This window comes from Sphaeroforma arctica (genome assembly GCF_001186125.1).
Source record: "Sphaeroforma arctica JP610 unplaced genomic scaffold supercont1.43, whole genome shotgun sequence".
Taxonomy (NCBI): domain Eukaryota; class Ichthyosporea; order Ichthyophonida; genus Sphaeroforma; species Sphaeroforma arctica.
The window spans coordinates 158,700-170,213 of NW_014040515.1; the positions used below are offsets into that span (position 1 = coordinate 158,700).

The 11,514-nt window shown below is 46.9% G+C and overlaps 2 protein-coding genes across 2 annotated transcripts in view; both read right to left on the reverse strand.

Moving 5' to 3' along the window:
• Positions 1–96: 96 nt before the first annotated feature.
• Positions 97–1,103, reverse strand: SARC_01149 (hypothetical protein). Its single transcript, XM_014305156.1, has one exon. It carries the CDS (start codon positions 1,038–1,040, stop codon positions 132–134), a length of 909 nt encoding a protein of 302 aa, XP_014160631.1. The 5' UTR covers positions 1,041–1,103; the 3' UTR covers positions 97–131.
• Positions 1,104–2,809: 1,706 nt separating this feature from the next.
• The window catches only part of SARC_01150 (hypothetical protein), a 15,557-nt gene continuing 6,852 nt past the window's right edge, over positions 2,810–11,514 (reverse strand). The window contains exons 10-18 of the mRNA XM_014305157.1: positions 10,288–10,402; positions 9,517–9,647; positions 8,476–8,607; positions 8,031–8,294; positions 6,766–6,955; positions 6,152–6,275; positions 5,708–5,866; positions 4,935–5,061; positions 2,810–4,352 (exon numbers count right to left, since the gene is read on the reverse strand). Coding sequence (XP_014160632.1) covers positions 4,269–4,352; positions 4,935–5,061; positions 5,708–5,866; positions 6,152–6,275; positions 6,766–6,955; positions 8,031–8,294; positions 8,476–8,607; positions 9,517–9,647; positions 10,288–10,402 — 1,326 coding nt within the window. The 3' untranslated portion in view covers positions 2,810–4,268. The remainder of the gene's footprint in view (positions 4,353–4,934; positions 5,062–5,707; positions 5,867–6,151; positions 6,276–6,765; positions 6,956–8,030; positions 8,295–8,475; positions 8,608–9,516; positions 9,648–10,287; positions 10,403–11,514) is intronic.

The following is an 11,514-nucleotide window of genomic DNA, read 5'->3' on the forward strand; positions in this document are numbered from 1 at the left end:
AGTTAGTAGTAGAGATCGATATATATATATATATATGTGTGTGTGTGTGTGTGTGTGTGTGTGTGTGTGTGTGTGTGTGTGTGTGTGTGTATGTATGTATGTATGTATGTATATATAACTAGAAGCGTCAGTTACGACAGACTGGTCATGGTGGCCCTCAGTACTGTCCATCGCTTCACCAGGCACACCTTCTCCGTCTCATACTGCAGACTCGACAGGATCGCATCCGCCATATGTACCGACTTTGGGAATGTATGCATCAGTGTAAGCTCCTTATCTATATTTATGTACTCCAGCACGCTCACAGCCGTCTGTTTGTTGGTCACCCGATAGAGACTAATGAACTCTCCACTTTTGCACCGGCCCTTCTGCCAGCGCTTAGCCAGCTGTATCTCGCCCGCGAACCAATGATCAAAGTTAGAGTACAACTGGTGGAAGTCGTATATGTGATCGTGCTCGGCCGAATCGAACACCTTCTGTCGCTTGTTATTAGTACCGTTAGTGATACGGTTACTATTGGCTTTCGAGTTACTACTCACCTGGGGTAAAGCACCCCCTAATGTCAGCAAGCCGCCTATAGAGTCAGCCTCCTGCTGTATATCACTCAACCGCTTCTTGCTATCACCGCCCACTTCGTTGTCACGCTCAAATAGCTTGAGCTTGACCTGTACTTCAAACGGAATCTGTACGTAATCACCTTCTCTGCGTAGATGCAGTGTTGGCAAGGCGCCGGGGTGTTTCCTAACCGCCCCCGTGGAGTCAATGTATTTGAACTCCTCTTCGAAATGCCGGCTGCACATGTACAGCGTCTTCTTGGCCCAGTGCTCCTCCTTGACCTGTTCACTGGTCTTAAGAAGCTTATTTCTGCGGTACTTGGGATTGAATGTGCGATAGCAACGTACCATCCACTCCTCACGTTGCACCTGTCGCTCTGGTCCGCGTGCATCACTAGTAACCTTGGGGAACATCCAGTAGGTGACCCCATCCCTCTCACGGGTGGCGCTCTCGCAGCTGGCCACCTGGCATACCTTCACACCCATCGCCGTGGTATCGTTGTTTGGTTAGAGGCTTATGTAAGTACAAAACTACAGTAAGTGTACCCACTAGTTGTGTGAACTGTAGACCGAGTGTCTGTGACTGTCTACAATATTACCACCTTGGCAGGCCATTTTACCCCTCTGACCCTCCCTATGGTATTTTCGGAGTAAAATATATAAATATATTGTGATGACTACCCATATAGGCCAAAACCCACCCCGCTATTTATTTCTGAAAATTAATCTGTATATAGAAACTCAGTCTTGGATCAAGAGTTCAGGCTGCAGGGAGTGTGACAGACTGTGAGGCGTGAGCAGTGTAGAGTGTGAAGTTGACAAGTTGTGGAGTGTGGGCCAGTGGCCACTGTGTAGTGGGCGGGGGCTGTGCGACAGCTCTGTGGTCCCTTTGTAAGTTTCAAAAAATAAGTTAAATGTAAACGTGTATTTTTTTGGTGTGCGTTCAAAGACAGTTTTATAACGTTCAATATCAACTTATCCGTTAAAAAATATAACTTGTTGAACTGCTTCAAGTCTTCCACAACCCTGACTATTTTAAATTTGAGAGAGGCTCCTGAGTCCTGGCTTCCGAAAGTTCCTCGTTCCTCACTTCCTCTCCCCAGTCTCTGGGGTTTTAGAGTTTAATCTATTTATACTCTTTCTTTTAATAAAAATATATAAAAAGGGGTCTTTTCGAGTTTATGGTGCACAGGACAGCACTGAGCACAGCCCACTGAGCCCAGACCCCAGGCCCCAGTACAAGCAGCAAGCGGCAAATGAACCTGGAACGGTGGAACCATGTCCTTCCCTGGGGCCCGGGGTATTTCCAATTTTACATACAGTCATGGACAAACCCTTTTTTTGAATGATTTTCTATAAATAAAAATGCTGATGAGAACAACAGTAAAATTCTACTAACTTTTTGGGGTGGACATTATTTGAAATCTCGATTTTGTTCAAATTGTCGGTTAATAATCTGGGGAATTTGGATCACTAAATCAGTCATAGCTCTGAAACCAAAAGGTGAAATCCCACAAACAAAAAACTAAAACTAAAATTTGAAAGCTATGGGCCTATGGCTGACACAACAAGGCATTTCGATCGGCAATTCGGCACCCTTTAATTTTTTTAGTAAAAATACCTCTCGTATCTATATATTTATTTTTTTAACATTTACTGGTACAGTCACATCTGTACTGTGCATTTACATGCATATTTCTCCTATTTTTTTAATCCCACTGTCCGGCGGGTGTCAGCCTGTCTTGACACTGTGCAGTGTGCACCTTTGTTTGTAAATATGCACAGTATGTACATAAATATTTTACTTTTTTTTTGCGTATTTTTTTCAGAATCAGTGGATGGGAGCGATAGTCGGTACTAAACTTTTACCATGCTTTGGGTGACGCTTTCAATGAGATGTGAATCGAGATGCCACTTCTTCCATCCTCTTGGCTTCTTATCTATCAGCAGGGTGTGGATGGTGCTGAGTGTCGCGGCATGTTTGCGTTTGCATGGAGTGATGCATTTCAAATCCAAGAGATTAAGCATCATTTGGATCGCATATATATGTACTGTACTTAGTGTTATACAAATACATATACCTTTTTGTGGCGTTATACATTGAAAATACAGTTGCACAACAACACTTAATTCCTTAGTGCGAATTTGGTTTACCTCTGCGTCTATCTGACCACTGCGAAATTGCCATTCGAGCACACTGCATTTAAGCCCTGCTCACGCAACAAATCCGCAAATGCTTTGGTAAAAACTTATCTACAAATATGCATTCGCATCTATATTATAAAGTTACATGGGTTTCTGCACGATAATTATGTTTAAATGTCTCCTGCAGCGCCTCAGGTTAACTTGTATGAGATATATGTGGCCTATTTAGCAGCGTGAATCAGTTCGCTTGTGGTCAATTGGTAACCTGCGTGGAAGGCTTCATCGTGCTGTGATTGAAGTCCTTCATAGAGTAGCTTTCGATACTTTTCGAATACATAAGAGACACCCTGAATATTACGATCTAACTTGATCGACATCGGTTGCACAGCGAGCGTGCTCGTAGTTAGTTGTCTGCAGCGTTTATAAGCACATGATCGGGCCTTTAAGAGCTTTCACGGGATAGTGCTGGTGAAAGCTCGCCCTTCTCCGTGCAGAGAGCAAGTCTCTTGCTTGAAGCTCCATGGCAAGCCAACTTCGGAACTATGATTATAAATTGCATGTATACTATGCTTGATCGTGGGTTGTCTCGCTACAGTAACAGTAGGCCCCGAGTTAGATATTGCGCTCCTGGTACGGACACTCAGTGAACAATGCGAGTGGATCACACTGACTAGCAATATCTCGGCAGGCAGCCAAGTGGTCGGCAATCACTCAAGTACTCACGACACGCCGCAGTTACCGTGTGTGTTATATGATAATAATTCGAAGCATGCAAGTGTCTGCACACGTTCAAAGTCCAGTCGTCCGCCGCAGCGCACCTTTCCAATCCGGCCAAGGTACTGCACTGATACGGACGCGACTAGCCAAACAACGACACTTACTCACTACACCGGGCATTGGGTAATGTACAGCACCTGCCCGTCAAATACGGCGTCAACCGTTATAGCTGGTGTGTGTCGCGGTTCGTAGTTCTGAGTAGAAATTGCGCTGTGCGGAAGATGGACTACGACTCTACGGGTCTAAAGTTAGTTGCCTTGGCCCCCCATAGGCCCAGGAGCGAAGCTGGCAACACCCCTTACGCATGCACGCTAAGTGGTGTACTTGTTTTATATGCCGTACATACGGATATGAGTACAAGCCGGTCATGCCCTGATGTTGTCAGGTATGCATGTATGGAGATGCGCACCTAGCCCAGGCTGGAAGATAGAAGGATCCGGAACTAACCGACCACGTGCGTACTGTGGAACCTCAATCGTTGTACATCCCTAGAAGTGTAGTCTCCATCTACCGCCATAGTATATGCGACAACAATCTGAGCTCGCTACTGTCGATACTGAGAAAGACTCTGCCTATACACTTGATCAAAGTGAGATTCATTCTGCACACCCCTCAGAACTGACTCGCTCAGTCCAGCGTTGTGCACTTTGACCATAATATCCCGGTGCACACATGCCACCACCCCCCAAGTAGGTATATGTTGAACCCTAAACCCAGGTACTCGGCCCTGGCACCCCGGGATTATACTAGGCTGTCCTGGGGACTCAGTGCTGTGGACAGGCGAGGTGCGCTTCAATACCCGTCGTATCTCATTGAGCCGATTGTGTCCTCGAAAATGGACGCCGGGGTAGCCCAGTTCGTTCCGCCAATCAGAACCTGTTTTGTGACGAAGTTGTCGGTAATCGAGAATAAGTCACAAGGTAGGTATAAAGAAACGAGAAAACAGTTCCACCACCTTAGGCGCGTAACAGCTCAACGTTTTGGGGCTTGAGGCTTGTCTAGAGGACAACATGCAGCTACAACATCGTACCAGCTCGTCATTCGTGAGGACGACACCTGGGTATTGCATTCGTGTGTCGCGCATACCTCCATGCATCACGCGTGCGACAAGGGCTAAGCAAGTGTACGACAAAAGCTAAGCAAGTGTACGACAAGGGTTCAGCGAGTGTACGACAAAGGCTCAATAGGTGTACGATAAGAACTAAGCAATTGTACGACAAGGACTAAGCAAGTGTACGACAAAGGCTGAGCAGCTGTACGATAAGAGCTAAGCAAGTGTACGACAAGGATTCAGCAGGTGTACGGCAAGGAATAAGCGAGCGTGGCATCAAGCATACGCCTCCACACGCACATCGAGCGCGCTTCCAATGAACACCATTGAGATATTCTGCCTATGTACAAAAATAAAAATATATATCTCGCGTGATATGTAAGCTGCGACCTTCTTGTGATATTTACCTTGAAGCCTTCAAACTTATCCACAATGTCTCGGATGTATCGCATCTCAGACGCGGATATGCCCCCAATGACGAAGAGGATGATGTACTTGTGGTCTGTTGGACGGGCTGATGCCTGGTACATTTTCCTGTACACACAAGGGGTTATAGAATCGTGCACTTAATTTGTGGGTGTTGGGCTAGATTGTAATATCCTGTATTGATTGAACTTGAGTAGCACCTGAGCCGAGTGCACTCAATGGAGCAATACGCCATTGTCCGCACTGATTGGCTGTTTGAAGGGTTGGCTCTTATTGGTAGGGACTGATTGGCTGGTTTGGGGGTTGGTTCTTATTGGTAGGGACTGCTTAATGGTTAGCATCCGTGTCAGTCAGTCAGTGCGGTGGACTGCTCTACTCACAGCTACCGCAACTTAACCTTGCAGAGCAATAGCTGCCTGTGATACTTCTACGCTGATAACCGTAGACTCGATCGACCGCTACACTTGTTTCCCACTACAGGCGGGTTAGCGAATGTGATACTCATGCCCCAATTACACACTACGCGGATAGCTTGCCTAAGTGAGGACATGATACCCTATTAAATCAATGTTAGACCAACAGTACACCACCCGTGGTATGCAAGGGCTACCGACATAATGTCTGCTGCAATATCCAACACAGTACGTGCGACTCCATCGGCCAATTCAATACCTGTGCAATAAGCCACAGACCAAAGACACTTGCAATCAGAGCTGACACTCCCAGACAACGAGTACACTACCCGTCTACTTACACAAAGCCGGTGAGCAGTTTCTTTCGAAAGCCTGCCTGCTGATGCAGTTGCAAATCTGGGATGTCCACCTGATCCTCGAACATGGCCTCGAACAGATGCGCCAGCAGCGGCCGATAGGGCAGCTGCGTGTATCGGCTGACATCGAGCGAGAACACGTGCCTGTGTGTGTAAGGACGAGTATCCATTAAACGATTGTGAGAGACCTGTCATGTGGCAAGCCTATGGACCGGTCTCTACGGCTGATGTATTAGTATTCAGTACAGTATGGCGTACTGTCGCCACTGTGGTCTTATACGGCTCGGCTCAAAGCACAAGAGAAGTGTTAGAATAGAATGTAGTACATACACTATAGCAATCTGTCGCGGCTCGTACCGGCATGTGCCTCCAGCTGTGCTTGCACAATAACATTCAAAGTCAAAGTATCGCTCGGTGACTCAGACTTACTGTAGCATTGAAAGATTCGCTCGCCCGTTGGCAATGCCCCAGACGCGCTTTAGACACACAGAGAGCCACTCCTTTGCCATTGCCTCGGTGATCTGTCCGTGGTACGCTGCGCCTGATGCTTTGGCTGAAGCGGATGAGACCATGGAACGGAATGGAGAGATGCACGGTTTAAAATTCATGGAAGCGGTTAAATAACGTATTGTCGCAAACAAAAAAAAGAAGAGTGAGAACGTTCGGATACTGATATCTGGCTGAAATGTTGGGTTGGAGAAGCGAGCCTGGTAAATACCAGAGGGTGGCACGAGTGTGGGGAGACAAAGAACGTCTGCGAACCTCGCGCGGGCCTTATTTGCGATTCATTTGAATAAGCGAGAGTACACCGGAATATTTCAGATCCAATTATGCCATGTAATAGAATGTATGTATGTGCCTAGGTACATACACATAGAACAGTTCGAATTATTCATGTTATAGTATGTATGTATATACCTAGGTATATATATATATATATAAAGAGATATGTGCAGGTATATATACACATAGAATGGGCTGCCTTACAGTGTGTATTTGGTTTTATGCACTGAGAGTACGAAAGGTATATCAGCGCTACCTACCACGCTCGGCGATCTTCTGCGTCAGCCACACACTTGTCGCACAGCCCCGCGCGTTGCGGCTATCAGGTGCAGTAACATGACTCATCACCACGGGCAAGAGTGTTGCGGCAAATAGTTTCTCCTCAGTTGTGGATGTGATGCACTCTGGCCCAAGTACCGAGGCACCCAGGATACAGCACAGCAGCACCTCCTGGAGGGAAAGGGGCGGTAGTGTGTGTATCAGTCTATTGTCGAGTGAGTGGGTTGGTACAGTACGTGGGTGGGTGTGTATGCGACTGGGTGGCATGTCAAGGGTGTTCGTATACCTGTGAGTGTGTCTGAGTAGAACATACATTGTATTAGTATATGCGCTGACACGGCAATAGCCCATGCGTTGATGTTGCCGTCAGTGCAATTGCGTGCAGGTGTATATAAGAGGCGGTGAAATTGAATGTGAACGTGTGCTCAAGTCGTTAAGATGGAGAGGGAGAGTGTCGGAGCTCATACCATTTGCGAGCCAATTCACATCCATCGGGTTGCAATTGCGGTGTGGTCACAGGGATTGGCCCCAACATACGATGCTACTTAAAACTAGTTCACATGTGCCTTATGGTCACTAGGGAGTGCACACGTGTGATGGCATGTACAGGCTATAACATATATGAACTAACTAGCTCGTAGACGTTATCTTGTACGCGTGCTGTGTTCACGGGAGATGCACCGACAACCTCTCTACATGCAGTGTTACCGACCACCACTACAACCCGTGCAACAGTACACACCTTAGATACTCAACATTGCAAACAAACGCCAACGCACCTCAGCAATACGGCTCTGTAGGCTACACTAGCCTACTAGTATGTTCACCTTGGTCAGACACCTAGCCTCCGTCGTGTGCGAAGAGAGGGGCACGCATCGCACATGTAGAACAACACCACTGCGCAATCTACGTCTAACCGATCACTGTGGCTGTATACGCCCAGATGCTTATCACCACGCTTTGTTAGTTCACTGTCACCGCCTCAGCCATTTGTGCGAACAGGAACGGGCTATAGACAGTCTGCATACCCATACCACACATGCAAGATACTACGTGCGTGCATGTCCATGCATCATAACCAGAACGAATCCATAAACCCATCTATACATAATGATTTGCTGTCCTCTCTTGAGATATATGTGCGCAGGGGCGAGTGCCTATTCCCAGGCTGCATGCCCATACCACATACGCAACGCACTGTGTGCCTGCGTGTATAGCAACAAATGGAGGCCTTACAACCACTCACCTCCACACTGAGCCTATTTGCAGCCACCACCTGAGTCATATGCGCGTACAACGAATGACTATCACCCGGCTGCAAGCCAGAGAGAAGCACCTCCTTAGCAACCGCTACGAACGCCTCTGAACTACCTACAGCGTTTTGCTGAAATATATGTGGTGGATTGATACCCGTGTCTGTTGCCTTGGCAAACCCCGTTTTGGGTGCTCCGGATTTGGGCGCGGTGAGGCTTTCGACCACCGCGAGAGTGAGTGAGATCAACCCGTAGTGCTGTGGCAAGAAATGTGAACAAAAACCATTGACGAAAATGTAAAGAAATGTGAACAAAAACTATTGACGAAAATGTAAAGAAATGTGAACAATAACCATTGACGAAAATGTAGGGACATCTTTAACGGATAAGGCGCCAAATGACTGCGAGATATGACGTCGGGCGGAGAATCCATCTCACCTTCGCTATGGCTGTCATGCCGCCCTGTTGGAATGACTTCAGAAGGGACTGCAGGTGTGTGTGTGTCACCTTACTCGGCGCCACTCCTCGTTTGTGGGGCAATTTTGCTGCGGCTATAGTCTGTATCAGGGTCTGTTAGGAGGCGCAGTACTGTGTCAGATAACTTGACAAGGTGACGGCACTTCTAGGTCTGCCCAATCCTCGGTCACTGCATTGTGAAGTACTATACTGCACTCCACCGTGAAAGACTTGCTAGGTACCTAGAGTTGAAATGAAAGGCAATGCATCTACGGCTATAGTCTGTATCAGGGAATGTTAGGAGGTGCAGCACTATGTCAGATAACTTGATAAGGTGACAGCACATCTAGGTTTGCCCAATCCTCGGTCACTACATTGTGAAGTACTATACTGCACTCCTGAGTAAAGACTTCCCGTGTACCAAAGAGTGAGATTCAGAGGGAATTTATCGGCGGCTATAGCCGGTATCAAGGTCTATTAGTAGGTATGCTTGTGTCAGATAATGCGATAGTACTTCAGGTCAGTCCGATACCTGTCACCACACGCTAAGCTCGATAATGCAGTCAAAATCGATAGAGTCATTCCATACTACGCGCTCAAATAAGAGGCAATTCTTATGTGGCTATATCCTGTATCAGGGTCTATTAGTAGCTACAACACGATGTGAGTCAATCTAATAACATTTTCGGATCTGCCCTTTACTCCAACATGATACTTTTATATGTAATACTACACTCCGAACAACACCGTACATCTCTACAAACAGAGTCGGAACCAACGGTAGCTTCGTTGAGGCAAACAACTATATCAACGTATGATAACAGGTACATCAATGCGTCAGGACCAGTGCATATGTATTAAACATATACAACTGCGATTCCATGCAGCGATGTGTTCACTCACTGAGATGTCCAAATAATTTCAAACAGGCTACCACGCTCATGTATATACATTGCATTTCTTCTTCGCAGACACATATATTTCGCAGACTGAGTGAATATATTCTGCACACTGAGTACATACATTCCGTAGACTGGCAAGCGCCTGTCGACTGCGCAAGTACACCAAATCACTCAGCGCATCGCGCACCACGCTGTCGCTGTTGTGGGCAATGCTGCCTGTGATGGCACTCTCACTCGGTCGTAGATGCGCTTCTGAGTACATCACAACCAATGAATACGATAAATGTTCACTCGCATGAGATCACTCGTTCTTGTCCTATCCTGCTTGGTGTTAGTCAGACGGTGAGCCGCGAGCCTGTGCTATGACGCCCGACATACTACTCGTATTTAATCGCATCGATACTAAAGAGTGACGTGATGGGGACCACAAGCGTTTGGGTGAAAGACGGGCATACTGATGCGCGCGGGGATAGACTCCAACCATCACATGAACCAAGAGATCAGCACATCCAATCACATCACAGCCAAGACGAGGGATATGTGGCTCAGACACCATGGCCAACGGCACGCGTGTGATAGTCTGGTCCAAGAAACCGGATTGGATTCCGCACGAAAGCCGAAACTCGGAACGACACGGCGCCAAAAGTGGACGTGCGCAAAACGTGACAACTTGCGCTATTACTCGTCAGATAGAAATATATCAGAGAATTAAGATTACCGACACCACGAGACTAAGACTCCCGACACTACGAGTATGTAGGTTGTACTGTACTAGTTGTATCTCCGATTATCCAGCTCAAACGGTATGCAATTACTCTCCCGTTGGATCGGAGTGATGCAAAGCAGACAGTTCCCACTGATTATGGCTATGGCATGTCATAGTCGCACTTACCTTTGTCGTCATCATTGTCTGGTGTGGGTGATAGAGAGGTCTTCTCCACACCCAATGCGGGAGAGATGTCCACAGCCACATCCAGAGACGAAGTACAGTCTTTACCTGTGATATTCTGTTGGATGGTAATTTGTTTCTCGTTAGAACGGTTTAAAAACCAATCGATTTTGCGTCAAAGTTAAACGTTTGGGCTACAATAGTACTTTCGTGGTTGAATTTCAACTGGGTGTATTTAATTCTTGAAAGCGAGCGGTTTGTCCTTTTTACGTTAAAACGTATGCAATTTGCTCATTTCTGCGTTTACGTTCAACGCTTACTACACCTGATGAGTTGCGTACCGTGTTTATACGTTTGTACACTTGCACGTCCTATGTACCGAACGTTTTCCGGTTGTCTACGAATACGTATGTGCCGTTGCATCGGGTTCGAATGCCCTGACATGTGACGACATCAGATCACAAGCAGTCATCACACTTCTAACTACAGCCGCAGGCTACAGCTGCCTCATGGTTGTAAGCTACATGCTGATGGTCTATTGATAGTCGCCCAGAGAATCAACTGGATCTGCTCACGTCATGGTCTATTAATAGCCGCCCAGAGATTCAACTGGATCTGATCACGTCATGGTCTTTTAATAGCCGCCCAGAGATTCAACTGGATCTGATCACGTCATGGTCTATTAATAGCCGAGCCCAGTTGTAGCAATGCGCCTATCAGTCAATGCGAGAAAGTATATATATATGTAGTCCACTCAACCTACGCCTTAAGCCAAAAGCATAGCCTATGTCTCACCTGAAGTACAGTGTGTGTGTGTGTGCTGCCGAGGTATATGCTATGCCATCGCAATGACAAAGGGAGGTACGACCTGGAAGTGATTGACACATACAGAACACGCCAGCAGCGAACTAATGCATACACAACACCAACACATAGGCACACACACACAGGTCTTACAGTGACAACAGTCATGCTACACTGCCACATACTGATGCAACTTAGAGGCTATCTGCATCGAACTAGTGTTCAGCAGGCTGTGCTCATTCCCAACTTGTGTCTGTTATATATCAGCAGGAACGGGCGAGTGAAGGAGAGGTCGCCGCACATATAATCCACACTACATTTCAGAACACCTCCAATCGCATAACCAACACAGACCATCCAAGACACATGACACATTGAAAGCCAGGCCACCTGGTCACATGTACACAGCCATCACACACCGAAAGA

What these genes read in the sequence shown, in the direction of transcription:
- SARC_01149 (XM_014305156.1), bottom strand. Translation starts at nt 1,040, where the DNA reads ATGGGTGTGAAGGTATGCCAGGTGGCCAGCTGCGAGAGCGCCACCCGT.